General features: G+C 48.0%; 1 protein-coding gene across 1 annotated transcript in view; it reads left to right on the plus strand.

Moving 5' to 3' along the window:
* The window catches only part of CACNA1H (calcium voltage-gated channel subunit alpha1 H), a 103,118-nt gene that overhangs the window by 62,905 nt on the left and 23,192 nt on the right, over positions 1-17,021 (plus strand). Inside the window, exons 14-23 of the mRNA XM_026053940.1 lie at positions 1,726-1,934; positions 3,782-4,216; positions 4,909-5,009; positions 5,414-5,537; positions 5,678-5,746; positions 5,859-6,043; positions 8,149-8,275; positions 8,666-8,791; positions 9,363-9,452; positions 10,589-10,781. Of these exons, the coding sequence (XP_025909725.1) occupies positions 1,726-1,934; positions 3,782-4,216; positions 4,909-5,009; positions 5,414-5,537; positions 5,678-5,746; positions 5,859-6,043; positions 8,149-8,275; positions 8,666-8,791; positions 9,363-9,452; positions 10,589-10,781 (1,659 nt within the window). The remainder of the gene's footprint in view (positions 1-1,725; positions 1,935-3,781; positions 4,217-4,908; positions 5,010-5,413; positions 5,538-5,677; positions 5,747-5,858; positions 6,044-8,148; positions 8,276-8,665; positions 8,792-9,362; positions 9,453-10,588; positions 10,782-17,021) is intronic.

Here is a 17,021-nt window from a genome sequence, read left to right on the forward strand (position 1 = left end):
GCAGGAGGTCATTGCCACTGATTTGAAACGAGGCCACATTGTGCTAGTGCAGTATAAACATGGGATCGTTGGAGGCAGTCTTCACTCTACAGAGTTTGGAGATAGGATGAGAAGGGAGCAGCTATTTAAGCACAGTGAATAGCATGCTGGTAAACAGGAACTGGCTCCAGTTCTCTGTATTTTTATTCTCAGCTTGGGCTTTTGTTAGAATTCCTTGAAATGCTTCTAGGGCAGGATTCATTTCAGTGAGTGAAATGATATTGAATGTGGCAAGCAGGTGGAAATCAGCTGAGGAATGAGTGTAAGTAATTTGCCAGAGAAGCTAAGGAGACAAAGCTGCATCAGCACGAGGTGATGGAGCTGTCTGGCCTGCAGATCCACAGGGGTTCCAAACACAAGGTGAACAAAGGCACCTGCCTTGCAAACAGTTGGCAAGGAAGCCACAGCTTACAGCTCCTTTGCAGCAACTGTTTGCTGGGCAGCTTCAAGTAACTAGAGATTTATAGGTGGAGGAAGCATCATCACCTCGGTAATACAGAATTAGGAATTGGGGCTGAACTCTTTGTCAGTCAAAGTCCATCATCTCCATAAGCCTCCTGGGTGCCAACCAGTGACTGAACAGCATAAGGACATTAACGATTCTATTACAAAGCTACTGGTCTGTAAACAGGCACACTGGCAAGAGAAACTTGTACATTGCAGATTAACAAATTTTTAATTGGATCTTCCACCCCTCAGAGGGAGTGGCAATGTTCCCATGGACTTCTGTGGTGCGTATCAGCCAGCAAGTAAACAGATGATACAGAGAAGTAAACTGTGTTACAAAAGCAGCCGGTGGAGGAGAAATAGCAGGGATAATTCACTTGCTTGAATTTCTCATTGCAGTAACCAACCATGGTGAGATGAAATCATTTCGTATGCCGCCTGTTTAAGTACAGGCACRTCCTTCTCTCCCCCTCTCTAACCCTACTTCTGCAGTCGTTAAACCAGAATCCACTAAGCCCAGTAAAACAGGAGTTTGTTCCGCTTAACTTTTGTGTTTGTTCTGGGTATTGGGGCACTCAGTAGTGCTGGAGGAGGTATGGTCTGTAACCTCTGTAGTCTGTAGAGAGGACAAAGCAGCTTTCTGTACGAGTTGAATATTGTGCTGCTGTAATATCTCTCTACAGAGGGCTTTYTACTTGCTGCACAGCTAAAACAGATGCTTTCTGCAATTACCAGAGATCCGTCATTAGATTTCCCCGTTGCAGGAGGTTTAGTCTTCCAGGTGTGTGGATATTTAGAAGCCATTTCCATTTCCTGTCGCCCAAACAGATGACTCAAGACAATGACTAATGTTTGCTTAGTTCCTTCCTGATGAGGGAATTTGAGGCAAATCAGAACTGTATAAAAATCTCTGTGGAAAAGTCTGTGACAAGGAGAAGAGACTAATTTAGCAGATTGGATTGAGGCAGTCCTCAGTGTCCTTTTGCTGCTCTCTTCCAATGCCAAAAGTTTGTGATGCCACTCTCCATTTCCCAAGAAACCCCAAGCAAAGGAAACARTGCTGAAGACCCCTTAAAAGGCCTTGACATTTGCCTTATGTCTCCTATCAAAGCAGAGAGGTGATCTTAGCATTGCCCACAAAATTCGAGCTCCATTCAGCAAAGCCTCTAGAAAACCCAAGCAACCATGTCCATTTTGACCAGTGATTCCCGAATAACCCAGTGTCACCTCTCTTTGCAGAGATGAAGATGTACTCGCTCGCCGTCACGCCAAACGGGCACTTGGAGGGCAGGGGCAGCATGCCACCTCCTATAATCATGCGCACCGCTGCCACCCCTATGCCCACGCCGAAGTGCTCCCCACACATGGATTCGGTGCACGCTTTTGTGGACTCGAGGAGAGGGAGCAATGCTTCACTAGACCCCGTGAGCTACGACCAGAAGTCCTTGGTAGGTTCCCCCTGCTAGCAGCASTCCTACAAGTGCTTGCAAACAGTACAGGTGATTCTGGGTGTTCTAGTCAGCTCTTGTTAGAGGATTGTCTGGTCTTTCCTGTTAYATGTCTCTGTTTCCTGGTGCTTCTGGTGCTGCCACGGCTCAGCAGTGCCAGCTGATATGTTCTTGCTGTGTGCACATCAGTAGAAGATGGAAAGGAGTGTGGTGGAGGTCACTAGTATGAGGAATGGGAGGAGGAGAACAGATTCAGAAGGGAGAAATGGAGAGGTATGCTGAGGCAAGACACCGACAACCTGACAGGACAGTATGTGGTGGAGGGAAACACAGATGTCCTGAGCTTCAGGGCTTTCCTGCCTGGCATCACATYGGGAGCCCATGCTAACCCACTCTAGTGAAGAAAAGCATCTTGAGACAAGACACATTTGAGTGCCTGCCCCAGCAAACTCCTTTGAGAAGAGTTCTGCCAACCACACTGGTCGTGCTGGGATGTCTTGGAGAAGCTTTGGAGCAGGTTGAGGCCTGGTTCCCTCCACAGTGCTTTAGGATTGCAGCTGGAGCACACTTGGGCACCAAGGGAATGGAGCGTTTGTCCCCACCAGCCCCGCAGCTGAGCTCCAGCTGTGGTGCAGCAGCCCTTCTGGAGGGGAAGCAGAGAAGTGAGGTGTGACTTAATGGATTGTGACCAAGTGCTCATGGAGGGGAGAGCTGCCTGGAGCCGCCTGCCTTGGCAAATGATTTCATTTTGCCTGTAACAGGGGAGCAGGAGGGCAGCTCTGTGAAAACAGAGGGAGCAGAGTTAATAGACAAAGTGGATTGCTGCCGCTGCTTATCTGAGCTGTTCCTCTGCTCTGTAACTGCAATATCGTGTTCAAATCAAGGCAGCAGACCGTGAAGGCACTTCATGCAGAGACAGAGCCACTATCCCCTTTGGTAAGCTGCTTAGTCAAGGTAATGCTTTTGAAAAGAAAATAGAGATGACTCTGTTGTTTGCCTTGAGGTTTCATGGGATTGTGAGTTGCTGGAAAAAGTTGCTGGTCGTTTAAATCCTCTCTCTGAGAGCGTGTAAGTGCCACTATCCAAAGGGAGATGAAGCAGTTGGAGGAGAGCTGGCCAACAGTCATGGGAAAGAGGAAGGTATTTTGCCTTGCTCCTGCGCCAGGAGGAAGCAGTGGCAGGAAAAGGAGTTTTCCTTTTAGCTCTTCTGCTCTTGCCTTAAGTGCTCTCACCCTGGCAACTACCTGCCAGCAAAGTGCAGGGGCACATTGATCACTGGCAAAAATTCTCTGTGGGAGCGACACTCACTACACCTCCATATGCAGCAATTACAGAATGGCAGAATGGTTGACGTTGGAAGGGACCTCTAGAGCTGATCTAATCCAACCCCCCTGCCCAGACAGGGACACCTAGAGCACGTGGCACAGGGTCGCAAAAGAGAATGTAGTGTGAATGAGGGCACCATTTCCAGCAAGCACTTGTGCTTTAAGTGCTGGAACAGCTTCAGGTGCCGGAGGAGATACGTGCTGAAACCACTTGGCATGAGGGAAGAAAATGCCAYGTTGCCAGCAATGCCCCTAGGTTGAGGTTTGAATGTTGCCTGTACTGCAGGGAATCACACAGCATAGAGAATTGGTAGGTGTGCTGCAGGGGCAGTTTTAGGAGTATTTTCAGTGTGCCCTCAGCTGTATGCTTGGCTCCTTTCTTGAAGCATTGACACAAYAAAAGCAGAGCTAGAAGGGGAAGGTGACTTGCACTTGAGGAAAGGTCATCCAGTCCAGCCAAAACACGGTTCCTGTTGGCATCCTCCTGCAAATGAAACCTCAAATGCCTTTCTGCTCTCTCAGTCTAGCCTCCGCAGCTCCCCTTGTGCCAACTGGGGGACCAGCAGCAACTGGGGCAGCCGACGCTCGAGCTGGAACAGCCTGGGCAGAGCCCCAAGCCTCAAAAAGAAGAACCAGTCGGGAGAAAGAGAGTCCTTGCTCTCAGGGGAGGGGAAAGGCAGCACAGACGACGATTCTGATGACGCCAAGTCCAGCACGGTGAGCAGGGCCTCGCTGCACCGCCGGGCAGAGTCCCTGGACTACCGCAGCGCCCTGGACCTGCCCGAGCTGCTGCAGCTGCCCGCCCTGCGCCACTCGCTCAGCATCAGCCCCGTGGCCGTTGTGCCCGCCGAGTACCAGGACTGCAACGGCAAGATGGTGCACGTGCCCAGCGAGTTCTTCCTGCGCATCGACAGCCACAAGGAGGACGCGCCGGACTACGAGGACGACATGGAGGACGTGAGTTCAGGGGGGATTGGGTGCTCATGTGTTAAGGTGCAATTCCGCTCCAGGAAGGCCGATGAAAAATCCAGCTCAGGCTCAGATGTGTTGCTGTCTAAGAGCTGGTGCAGACAAATTGAAGATTTGAGGCATGGGCCTTCGTGGGGAGGACTGTTACATTTCAGTGGTCTCCAGCAAAGTGAAACCACAGGGGATGTGCACACATGTGCCTGGTCTTTTGACTGATTGAGATTGTTCCTGTGGCCTAGGATGCCTCCAAAAACGAGCTGTTCAGTTCACAGCGTTTAGCTACTGTCTGTGCTCACAAGTCAGCTGTTTGGCATCTCAAACCTTGAAAGCCCACAGAGAAGAGAATTCTCTCCATCTATTCATTACTTTGTTTTGGGGTTTTGATTGTTTGAGATCTTTTAAGTTTTAATGAAACTTTTTGTCTAACAATGGTACCTGCCCAGAGGTCTGRCTTTGTCAAGTCTGTATCTCACTGTAGATCATCTCCTTTCTTACGTTCCTCTGGAAGAATGGGGTACCCTTTCCCCCTTTCCCATCCCCACCACACCTCTCAAAAATGCCAGGACTCCCTGCAGGCAGTCTGAAATGCCAGGTACTACCCCCTTTCATGGAAGAACTGTGGTGGCTAAAGAGGCAGGAAAATAAAAGAGGAAAAAAGGTGTTTCTTCTTTTCTACCTAGAGTTACTGCTACCGGATTCGTAAAGTCTTAGAGCCCTACAAACCAGAGTGGTGCAAGAATCATGAAGATTGGTCCCTCTACCTGTTTTCCCCACAAAATCGGTAAGAAATCCCAGTGAAATGCCAAGTTTTTGAGGTAGTTGAATAATACCCTTTAGCTAGTTTTCTCATGGGGAAAAATCCTCTTTGAGGCAGAAGAATGGAGAATTTTCGAAAATTGATTCCAGATATTTAGGTAACATTTCTGTTACATGTGGACAGAGCCACTGCATGGGTCATACTATACCTGTGTAGGAAGGACAGTGGTATAGCCACCATTAATAACAGCAACCATCACGTCTGTTTTTCTGCAGTAATAATAATGGCTTCGGGAGTTTGCCTGACCTCCTGGGCTGATACTGTAATCAGCTGATGTAATGGAAGCCTTTTGAGGGCAGGTCATTAGATGGGAATTCCTTGATGACCCAATCATATGAAGGACATTTTTCTGTCCTTCCTTTCTGCAGGTTCCGGGTGATGTGCCAGAAAGTCATTGCCCACAAAATGTTTGATCATGTAGTGCTGGTCTTCATATTTCTCAACTGCATCACGATAGCGCTGGAGCGACCAGATATAGACCCACAGAGCMTGGTGAGCACCTGAGTCATTTTATTGCTTGTTTCTGCACTCACATCTCAGTCTTGTCAGGGAAAGATCCCACGGGATGAAAGGTGTTTATTTTCTAATCTCTTTAAATAACTGGCTACTTTCTGTTGCTCTGTGTTTTACAGGAAAGGATATTCCTAAGTGTTTCCAATTACATTTTCACTGCAATCTTTGTGGCTGAAATGATGGTTAAGGTAATTACGTCTCCATCTCATGATCCTTGGTGAGACCTGGCATAGACTGAAGACATGACATATCTRTGGTTATGCTGATTAGATTTAAACATCCCTGTTCTCCTGATTCCAGGTGGTAGCTCTTGGCTTCTTCTCTGGGGAGAACACCTATCTCCAGAGCAGCTGGAATGTCCTAGATGGAGTCCTGGTCTTTGTATCTATCATTGACATTATTGTCTCCATGGCATCGGCAGGCGGAGCAAAGATCCTGGGTGTTCTTCGAGTGTTGAGACTTCTGCGGACCTTGAGACCTCTCCGGTACTTTCAGCAATAGGGTGGCTGGGGTTGTTTCGCATTGATAGATCAAGGAGCTTGAAAAACATTCACRTGTTCCATCAAAACTTCATTTATGATACAAAAAGCTGAAACCCAGTATAGCTAGAAACACCTTTGGGGAGCTCTTATCTGGTGAAAGTGTTTGAAACCAGCAAAATTAGTTTTCATGTAATTCATCTCCACCAGCATGGAGAAGAGTGGAGGGAGTTTGGAGCAGGAAGCGTTATCAGAGTTAAGAAGYTGGTGCAGCAAATGCCTCCTCCGCTCTGCATTTTTATCACTGTTTTACAAATTAGTCTGGCTGCCTGTTAAACTGCACAGCCACACAGACAGCAGCTTGCATGGGCTAGGAGGGAATTTTCAATTGAACAGGTGCTGACAATAATTTGATAAGCTCTGGCATCTGTACCTGCTCTCTTGTGCCTGCGTATCTAACATCATTGCAAAACAATTTAGCTCTCAGTTAGGAAGAAGGGAGATGCTTTCAGTATTTAAATAAAAAAAAAAAAAGAGAATAAAGGCTATTTGTATTTTGTTTACAGTGTTGCAGTAATAAAGGAAAAGGGAGAAGTGTTRATGCTTGGGGGGTTCTTACCAGCTCACAGCTCCTGCTCCACTTCCATCCCRCTCAGCAAGAAACATAAGCCTTTTYTTCATGAAATTTCATTAGAAAGAAGATAGGTACCTTCAGAGACCTGTGGGCTTTTTGATGAAAAGCCGCCTGCTGCTTGCTTACAAGAAGAGGCAATCTTGGTTAGACCCGTGACCATCAGAGCAACAGCTATTTGTTGCTCTGCACCTCCTTGGTGGCAAGGACCTTTTGTGAGGGTGTGTGCTTCTCTCTTGCTCCTGCACCGTGTTGTGCTCGTGCCATCGCGGTCCCCTTGCAGCGCAGGCTCATCAGGAACGCGCTCAGCTTGCCGTCGCCTGACCTGGTGGGTTCCTATCTGACAAATGTGATTAGGAACAAAATTGAGGACATCTTTCCTTTGCAGAGGAAAGATGGGCTGTCTGGTGTTACCCAGTGCTGGGCAGCCGGGGCCTCTGCTCTTTTCCCAGTGGCAGGCACAAAAGCATCGTTAGCCGTGCGAGCTCAGGTTACCTACACAGACTGCCACCCTCTCCTCCCTACAGGCCCCTCCTGAAATGCCTAGATGTTCTCCAGTCMAAACACCCGCCTCCCTGGAAAAGCTCGCTCAGGCTCGTGTGTGCAAACACGCTTTTCAGAGTCCCATGGGAGGGCCATTTGCCAGGCACTCAAAGAGAAAAAGAAAACACTTGCTTTCCRTAACACCCCAAACCTGCCTTAGGCCACGCTCAGAGATTTTCCGGCCTCTCGGTTGCCTCACGGGCCTCTCTAATGGGATGACCCTTTGGCAGTGGAGCTGTTGGTCACAAGTCTCTGTTGGGTAAGAGTCGGCTCAGGAACTAATTAGGAAACAAACTGAAATGACTCGTTTTGAAATGGGGCCCAGGCTAGTAAGGCAGGTGAGCACTTGAGCTGCGTTTGAGAGTGCAGGGAGGGAGTCCTCCTGATGGCACGGTGAGCGCATGCTTTAGAGCCTTGGATTTTTAAGGAGGGGACAGGGGAAGTAGAGTGTGCAGCCAGATGAGCATTGGAGTCTCCTGATTTCCACAGAGCCCTTCTGAAGGACCTCGGTTTTGTCAGTGTTTCTTCTTCTGTAAAATGAGGACGAGACACATTCTCTAGTGCCAACGTAAAGCTCTTCRCAGAGGTGGTGTTGGAAATCAGGCTCCTGCCTGATCCTCCACTAGSATCACAGAGAGCTTGGAGGGGACCAGCTTTCTGGAGCAAGGTGCAAATCCCCCTGCAATGTACTGTAGCCTGTCTGTGAAGAGTATTCCTTCCTTTACACCTTTTACACTTTTTAATTGCATTTAATATAACTGTAAATGTTTTGTTTGTCCAAATAAGTCATATCTGACCATCTCTGAATAATGCCTGCAAATAGAGAAGGGTGGTGATTTTAGCTTTGCTGCAGCCCATACCAGGAGGGAAAAACAACCATGTAGTAACAGGGCATGCATAAAAACTAAAACCTTTGTTGTTCTACCATGTTTTCTAGAGTCATCAGCAGAGCCCCAGGTCTGAAGCTGGTGGTGGAAACCTTGATCTCCTCCTTGAGGCCTATTGGGAATATCGTTCTCATCTGCTGTGCTTTCTTCATTATCTTTGGGATTTTAGGGGTGCAGGTACGGTATTTCCAAAGCTTCTACCGTCTAYAAGTGACTACTTCAACAGAGAATCTACTTTTTCCAGCATCTGGGGTTAAAGTGAAAATAATGAGCTTAAATCTCATCAAAGGAAGATTTCAGATAGATGTTAAGAAGAAAGAGCTAGGCCTTGAATGAGGTGCTCTGGGAGGAGGTGGCATTTGCTCCACTGAAGGTCTTTAGGTCTCTGAAGGTCTGGTGAGTTTTCACCAGAAGTGGTTTTCCTGCCTTGAGAGTTAAGACGAGYGTCTGAGCTGAGAGACAAGAAAAGGAATTTGAACTTAGCAAACAGCTCTACTGGGGAAAAGAACGATAAATCAGAGACAAGCTTTTCAAAAGTTATTTTTTGTCTTTTCTTCTCAAATGCAGCTTTTTAAAGGCAAATTCTACTACTGTGATGGTCCTGACGTGAAAAACATCACTACGAAGACTGACTGCACTAATGCGCGCTACAAATGGGTTCGGAGGAAGTACAATTTTGACAATTTGGGACAGGTAAAGTCCTCGTTTCAGGGGGCTTCTCTAATAGGTTTTAATGGATGAGCACTTTAAATGTATTCCTTGGGGAGGCTGGGGAACCTTCACCTTAAGACGTTTCCAAGAGCAACATAGACATTTATCTGTCAGAAGAGTCCCTGACTCAGAGCTGCAGCAGACCAGGTCACCTTTTTTGATCTCTTCCAACCAGACGTCCTGGGATGTACAAGTCCTTGATTAGGAGGGAATGTTGTCTAAAGCCACTGCTTTTGCATGGAGTTTCTTGTGCATGAGCCTCAATTGTCATTTTTTAATCTCCTGACTCCTAGCTATTATGCTTGAAAAGGAGAAAAACTGAGCAAAATTAAGCCTGTATGTGGAGGGAAAGAAGTGTAATTGGCCATAGTACCCTCACTTTTAAGTCAGATATGCAAACACATGAAAAGAAGCCACACCAGGTTGCATTTCACCAGTYCAGGCCAGATGATGTGTTAGGAGCTGTGGACTGGTTTTATCAAGTATCATCTATTATTATTTTATTTTCTGATGATTAAAATGCGTGAWCTGCGTGCTTGTTTTTTTCCTGCAGGCTCTCATGTCCTTGTTTGTCCTCTCCTCCAAAGACGGCTGGGTGAACATCATGTACGATGGTCTGGATGCTGTGGGCATTGACCAACAGGTAGATATACTGCAGAGTCCAAATGTGATACTCCTGGAACCCCATGCTGGGTGGCTCTGGTGTTTGAAACCCCAGGGAGGACCTCCTAGAGGTCCTGACTGTGCACCAGGCTGGCAAGGGCATCTGCCCTCCAATGAATATCTCTTACAGTGGCCCATGTAGTGCACAGTCAAGTATTGATGGTGTTTTTAGAGTCATAGTACTTGAGATGAGATATCAGGCAGCAGACTTCAMCAGAAAAAAATTATGGGACTTTCTTAGGCAAGTTCATCGGGACAAATTTGATACAGTTATAGAAAAACTTGAAAAATAAACCCTGTTTTGTCCCTACACTGTTGAAGTGCTGCGATAGCTACGGGAAAAGGTTGGAATAGAAGAGGACAAAATAAGTTCTGTCCCATGCTCTGTTTCTTCTACCTTTAAAACATACCTGTTAAGTAGCTAGTGGGAGGAGGATCTGATCCCTCCAGTCGGACAGGAGCTGAACAGGGAGACTGAGGACGATGACCTGGGGCTGCCCATGCTCAGACCAGAGCCGTTGCAGCATGTGCCATTGCACTGTGGCTTTGTGGAACTACAATGAATATGAGCAAACTCGTGTGAGATGGAGAACCACCAGGGATGTCGTGAAGAGGAATTGCTCATTTTGTGCAGTGTGAGGCCTTAACAAAAGAAAGTCAGGAGCCTTATATGAGTAGTACCCTATTGTAACAGAAGCAACACTTTGCACAGAATTTTCTGAAGAACTCAAAACAGTTGAGAAACATTGCCATGGGCACAAACCACAGAAAAACAAACTGAATCCTATCTCCATCTAAAATAACTCCCATGTGGGATGATGCGCAGTCACTGAGATCTTGTAAGGGATTTATTTTAAGCCATATGAAGTAAGCCCCAAAATAGTAAAACCCCGTAAGCCAAATTACTGGGAGAAGAGGACATTCCACAACATAAGTAAAATACTAAGCTAAAAAAAAAGGGAAAGAGAGGAAAATGCCACGGGAAGAATCACCTAACTCTTCCCAGCTCTCTCTTTCTCCCCATAACCCTCCGTACTGAGTTGCACCAGTTATTCCAGCCTGTCTACCTTGTGTCCATGCATCTTCTCTTTCCTTTTCTTCCTTTCTCTTCACCAGCCCATCCAGAACCATAACCCTTGGATGCTTCTCTACTTCATCTCCTTCCTGCTCATCGTCAGTTTCTTCGTGCTCAACATGTTTGTGGGGGTGGTCGTGGAGAACTTCCACAAGTGCCGGCAGCACCAGGAGGCGGAGGAGGCCCGGCGGCGGGAGGAGAAGCGGCTGAGACGCTTGGAGAAAAAGCGCAGGAGTAAGGAGATATACCTGTCTGGTCGGTAGACTGCGTTACAAACCAAAATCTTTCTGAGCCCTGCCTGCTCCCAAAGCAAGACTTTCGTTTTCCTTTGGTTTTGTTTCCATGGGATTCAAGAGGCTCGTTTGCTTCAATACCTCTTGAGCGGTACCTTAAGTCTTGGGTTGCCAAGCCCCCTGGAATTGTCCTCTACAAGCCCAGCATTAAGCATTACCTGTTTACTTGCTTGGGGAGCAGATAATCCTCCAAGCAGAGTCCTCTATCAGAGATGAGCCTGTTTTGCAAAGCAAAGGTGTCCCTGAGGTTCCCAAGCACTCAGCAGGAGCTTGTGGTGTGACTGAGTAAACGGTTGCAATGCTTGCTGTGCACGTAAAGGCCAGTCCCAAGGGCAGCCCGGTGGCTTAACGTGCCGCTTGCATCTGATGGTGGTGGTGGTTTGATTTAGTAGTTTTTTTCTTAGACCAAGTAGTTGCGATGCTTTTTGGCATCCTGGTGCATGGCCCCGCATGCCACAGAAATCCTGCATGGGGGCACGAGCAAACCAACAGCCCTGGGGAGAGGAATGGAGCCCCGAGGTGGGCCTGCTCGGAAAAGTCTTCTTTGGGAGATGTCCATTACAAGAGATGCTTGCCCCGTTCTGTGCCGGGGGAGCCCTTTAGTGCTGAATATTTTGCTGGGATTTGACTAGTCCTTGCAAAAAGGTGAGATGGAAATGCTGGCCAGAAGCAGGGATATATGAGTGTGCAAAAGAAAACCTCTAGCTGAAATCTGATTCTAGTGAATCTGGTAGGTCCCATTTCTTGACCCAACCATCCCAGGCATCCTTGCATATTAATTCTCACCTCCTGCATGTCTCTTGGCAGCTCCACCAGGAACAAGCTGCTTACAGCTTATCCCAGAGATACTGCTGGCAATGCAGCCATTACATCTGCCCAGTTTTGTGCAAATGGAGAAAGACTGTGTTAGATATTTGCCAGCGTCCTTCAGAAGGGAAGGAAAACAGCCTGGCCACCATGATCAGAGCTGGACCTAGTCAGGGATGAGGCTTGAGTGCCTTTGGCCCCACTTGCCACTTGCCCCTGTGGCTCTTTGCCTATAGCTGAGCTGTTCTGTAATCACCCACAAGGGCTTAATATCTAATTATGACAAGCAGCTAGTTGTCCCCCCAGACATCAAGCTGTAGGTATCCATTTTCAGCARGGAAAGCTGCAGATAGATGGAATAGTCTTTTGTCTGCCTGTAACGAGATAGCGATGAGAGCATTTGCAGCAGGAACTTCAGCCCCAGCCGATTTCCTCCATCCCTCCCCACTGGAGGGAGAGGGCAGGCAGCAGGATCCATCCGGCTCCTCTCCTGCTCCTCTTTATTAGAGTCACAGGAGACCTCAGAAATAAACATCTGCACTGTGGTCTCTACAGGGCCTTAATAGCAGACAGACCCAACACTACACTTAAGGCCAAGCCCTTTGAGTTTTAATTAGCCATGAGTAAAGTAGCTGGGTTAAAATAAAACCCTACCTAGATCAAGTTAGGCAGCCTCAAGAAACAGTTAAGGCTCTTCAGAGATTTAGAAGAGTTCAGATGTGGTTTTATTTCTTGTTTTTTGATTTCAGTTTGTGAGTTTAAGACAAGTTAGTGTCAGACTCTCAAGAGACCCGCTGCTTGCACAGAATTTCTGCCCCAATGTGATGACCCAAGAAGAGACTCAGATAAACCCAGGTGTTACAGAAAAATAAAAAATAAAAAGATAGAGAGAAAGAAAGCTTAACCACAGACAATGAGCAAAAGCATCTTTAGAGAAAATAGATTGAGGCACAGGTAAGCAGGGACAGTTTAATCCCAGGCAGTTGCTGTTCCTCATTAGTGGGTAAATCTTATTACAAGCTCTTTTGTAGCTCACTGCTCAGACACCAAACAGAGCCAGTCCCCGCCAAAGTGCTGGACACTGTTCTCTTGCCCATCTTTATCCAGCTGTCTGGGAGGATGGAGTCAAGGAGATATTTCAGACTGCAGACCCCGGCATTGCACAGACACAGAGTGCAACATTTCATGGAGAGCACACAGAGGAGGACAATTTTCTGGAAAGGGATCAAATCCAGTAGAGGAAATGAGAGTCTCRGTGTTTGGTCCTGTGTAGGCCTTCCAGGAGGTTGCTCGTGATTGTCTGGTCCTGCAGTCTCCTACCTGCACTTGATCAGCATGAGAGCTTGGCATCCAAAACCAAATYGTTGACAGAGTGAAATCACGTAGCAGATACACATCGCTGTGGCTGTTAAACACTTTAATGGATCTTTTTGTTTAAATGGGAGGAGTTTCCATCTTTGGGCTAATTTAGGAGATGGGGACTTTGGCCAAAAAGGGCAGATTCAGAAAGGTGGGCGCTGTGGCGGGTGTGCGGGTGAGCCTCGCTGCGTGGCGTGGGGACGGTGTCCGGCTTTGTGCGTGCCAGGGCGCCAGGTCCCAGGCTGGTCCTGTGGGGCCAGAGGATGCATGGGGGGTGGGTGTAGGTGYGGAGAAGCAAGGGGTGCACTGGGAAGCCAGCAAGGAGCCACCATTTCCCTTCAGCTGCCACTTCTAGCCTCAGGGAAGGAGCTAGGGCTCTTTGCAAGGCTGATGYAGCACAGCTAGCAATTGTGCTGCCTGCACCATGTCCCTCTGGCTGGGCACGCGCCCTGTCTGCTGGCATCTCGTCTCTGTGTCCCGTCACCTGTCTGCGATGTCCTCCATGTGCAGCAGCCGTTTCCCAAGGCCTGTGTGTGTTCCTGTGTGCTGGCGTCTCCAGACAGCAGTAGGTACCTACAGACACCAAAGTGCTCTGTGTAGATGGAGCAGGGCTGTCTTGCTCAGCCTYCTTTCTCCTGTACCCCTGCCCTGGGCCTTCCCAAAGGATGGACGGGAAGGATCCTCAAGGAGCCTGAGGAAAGCAGGCAGCAGTGACTGCCTCTCCCCATGCACGGATTAAGGAGCCTGCACATCCCAGCTCTACCAAGGCCACTGCAGCACYGGCCTGTCCTCCCTCAGGCCGGGCTGCATTCCCGGGCTCGTGTGCTGAACACCTCTAACCGAGCTGCAGCACCGGAGCAAGGAGGAGTATTTGCCAAAATGAAATGAGGAACAAGAGGTAAATATCCCGTGGAAATGCATRTGCGTTGGATGTGTTTTTAAAGACAGAGCTGGAGGAGGTCCTTTTTCATGTGAAGGTAGAAACTCAAGATAAGCTAAAATATTTCTTTGACACAGTCACTACCTCCATCAGATATATCCCCTATGTAAATAAGTGTGCTGTAATTTAATAATCCTGCGGCTCCTAACCTTTTAATGAGCTTCTCAGAAGACACAGACCGAAACCAGCCTCCCCAGATTAAAGTTTCTGATTAAAGCCACATGGAGCGGCTTGATCTCCTCCGTGCTCAGGACACGGGGCCCAACGCCGCCCTGCAGCCCCTGGGCTGCCGAATGGACCTCTCGGCATCACAGCCTGTTTAAGGAAGAGGCCACTTCTGTGCTGGGACCCATCAGAGCTGCAGTCCGGAGCTAGGGATGAGCAATCACGAGCAGCGTTCCTCAGCTTTAACCCTTCCAGATCCTGCCGAAATCTTGGAGCTGCAGCTAACAGTAYGGGCACCGCGTAGCTGAGTGCTCAGTATTCCCAACTAGGGAATCACCGAACCATCTTGCTTGTTTTTTTTCAGGTGGTGGCAGGTGCTGCTCCGTGCCAAGCCCTCGTACAAACCCATTAGGGCTTTCTYGTGTTTCATGCTGAGACGAGTGATGGAGGAGCGTTAGCTGGCAACTGTAATACCAGCTGAAATGCCTTTTAGCTTGGGGAGAGTGCTGCATTACTGTCGTGTCTGCAGAATCTCGAGTGAGGAGGTTTAAATGTTCTTCAGGGAGGTGAGATTCAAGCATTAGCCAATATCCAGAGGCAGGGGCCAGGAAGGGCCGTCGTTTCCCTTCTCTGTGTTTGATGGTGTCTCCTCATCCTCACGTCTCTCCAGCACCTCTGGCCCTTGGCGGTAGCTCCATGGGGTAGTTGGCTCTTGGATGTCTCTGCCAGTTGGCGGGAATCTCATCCCAGAGACAGTTTCCTTGGAGAAACCTGACACAGCCTGTGCTTCATCTGCTGCCCTCCATCTGCCCATACTGCTGTGTCTCACGCAGCCCTGGGGACCTGCTGTGAGCTCTTCACCCAAACCAGGCCGAATAAGCTGGTGTATTAAGAGGTGCAAACGTGATGGGGCTGGAGAGCTGCAGAGAGTTACTGCGGATCAGAATTCCCGTTGAAGGGAGCAGGAATGAGCTGTTGCTGAAGGGAGCTGCTCTAAGCGGCGGCCGCCTCCATGCAGGAGGGGGKCACCTGCTGCTGCTTCCACCCCTGCAGCCCCAGCCCAAGCTCGGCACGGCCTGTCCTCCCCGCACCAGCATCTCCTCTAATGGACATTGCATGGGTGGCAGCACGGAGCATGGCAGTGCCCTTGCATGCGGGCAGCTTCAGCCCTTGTATCCCTTGTGTGTGTATCCCTGAGAGCAGTTGCTTCTCCATGTGTTAAGCTTTAGGAGCATCCCAACCACTTAAGGCATTTTCTAGAGCCTCCTTGTCCCAGCTCAGGTTAAACCGAGCCCAAATTGTCCAACCAGTTGATCAGACTCAGCCAGCACTGGCAGAGGCTGCAGATACAGCCCTCGGAGACACTCGTGCCATGGAGCAGGTCCCCTCTTGTCCCGGTGGGATCCCTCTGTCCCTTTGGATGCCCAGCCCTGCAGGGAGACACTGTCTTGCCGGCAGGCAGCCCAGAAAACTTTCTCCCGGGCAGCTTTTTAGGGGCAAGTGTCTTCTTGRGATTTTGCTTGATGCTAAGAATTAGCCAAAGAGTTTATAGAGGTTCCTCAGTGGCTGTTCCTGTACCGTTGAGAGGGTGATTGCAATCAGCTACAGCCTGCTTGCCTGTGTTCAAGCACTGCCCGTCACTGCTAACCTTCTTCTGAGATCCATTAATCAGCTGCTTATTAATAAGTAGACCCTTAATATTCGACTCTTTGGGGCATTCTTAGACCTCCTGAAAGGTGATTTCTTGCATTCCTAAGAAGACATTTCCAAAAAGAAAAGAGAGGAAAAAAAAAGTCTTTTGTGATCCTGAAGACACAGGGAAGCATATTGTACAGACCAAAGTGAATATCTCCCTGCAGTATTTTTATTATTGTTTTCTAGGCACATCAGAGCATTAACGAAGCTCAGTAGCAACAACAACTATTCCAGTCCGAGATGACTGATAGCATTTAGGAGCATAAGCAATACCAAAATGCACTCAAAATAACTTACATTTGCTTTCATCTCATTTTTTTCCACTCCCATTAGCAGGGAAAAAAAAGAAAAAAGAAAAAAAAAAAAAGCCTAGATGACCCACTGAAAAAGAAATGTTTTTTAAATGTCTCCGTTTCACTTTTAAGTACTACTAAAAAAAAGTACTTGAAAGAGAGCAGCAGATTCAGTTTCCTTTTATCCAACTTATTGTACAGTTTTGAGCTCTAATCTGGCCTCAGCTGCTCTACCAAAAAAAGGCCGTTCCAAGAGTCACTCCGTCTGAAAGATTAGCACAATGAGAGAAGAGAAGGATGTATTTCAGGAGGACTCTGACTATTTTGAACTTATTTGGKTTTTTTTTTTTTTTAAGGTTAAGCCACTCTTTTTTTCATAGGTCCTCATGCATTTAAAGCCAGTTTTGCCAAAACATTTGCAAACAGAAAAAAACAGAATTAAGAACAATCCTGCTCTGACTTGATGTGACCTGAGATGTCTTTCCCACTTGYAAAATCTCCAGTAATGCTGGGTTTGCCCTTAAGTACCCTCTTTGAATGTTTGCATTTCTTAAGCTTGAAAAGAACTAGACCCCATGCGAGTGACCACAGCCATCCTGTGGTCACAGTCTAATTTTAGAGCCACAGGCAATAAATACATTTCAGTCGTGGGGCAGTGGCCAAACACTAACTTTGGAGCAGCTCCAGGGCCTTTGTCATGTGCAGAAATCTCCCCATTTCAAAAGAAACGAAGGAGGAATCCTGACCAGAAGCRGAGATAGAAAATTGATGGGTTTGTGGCCTGAGTGGTTTTTCAGGCACAGCCAAGCCCTTGTTCTTACATTTCTGAAGGAGCTTTTGCTGCCAGGCTTTGAGGAGATGCTGAGCACCCCGCTCTGTTGCTGCTGGCCCATCCCGTGCACTGGTCGCTGTCTCGCATGTG

This window comes from Nothoprocta perdicaria, unplaced genomic scaffold (genome assembly GCF_003342845.1).
Source record: "Nothoprocta perdicaria isolate Ctin4 unplaced genomic scaffold, notPer1 scaffold_12, whole genome shotgun sequence".
In the NCBI taxonomy this organism is placed as follows: Eukaryota; Metazoa; Chordata; class Aves; order Tinamiformes; family Tinamidae; genus Nothoprocta; species Nothoprocta perdicaria.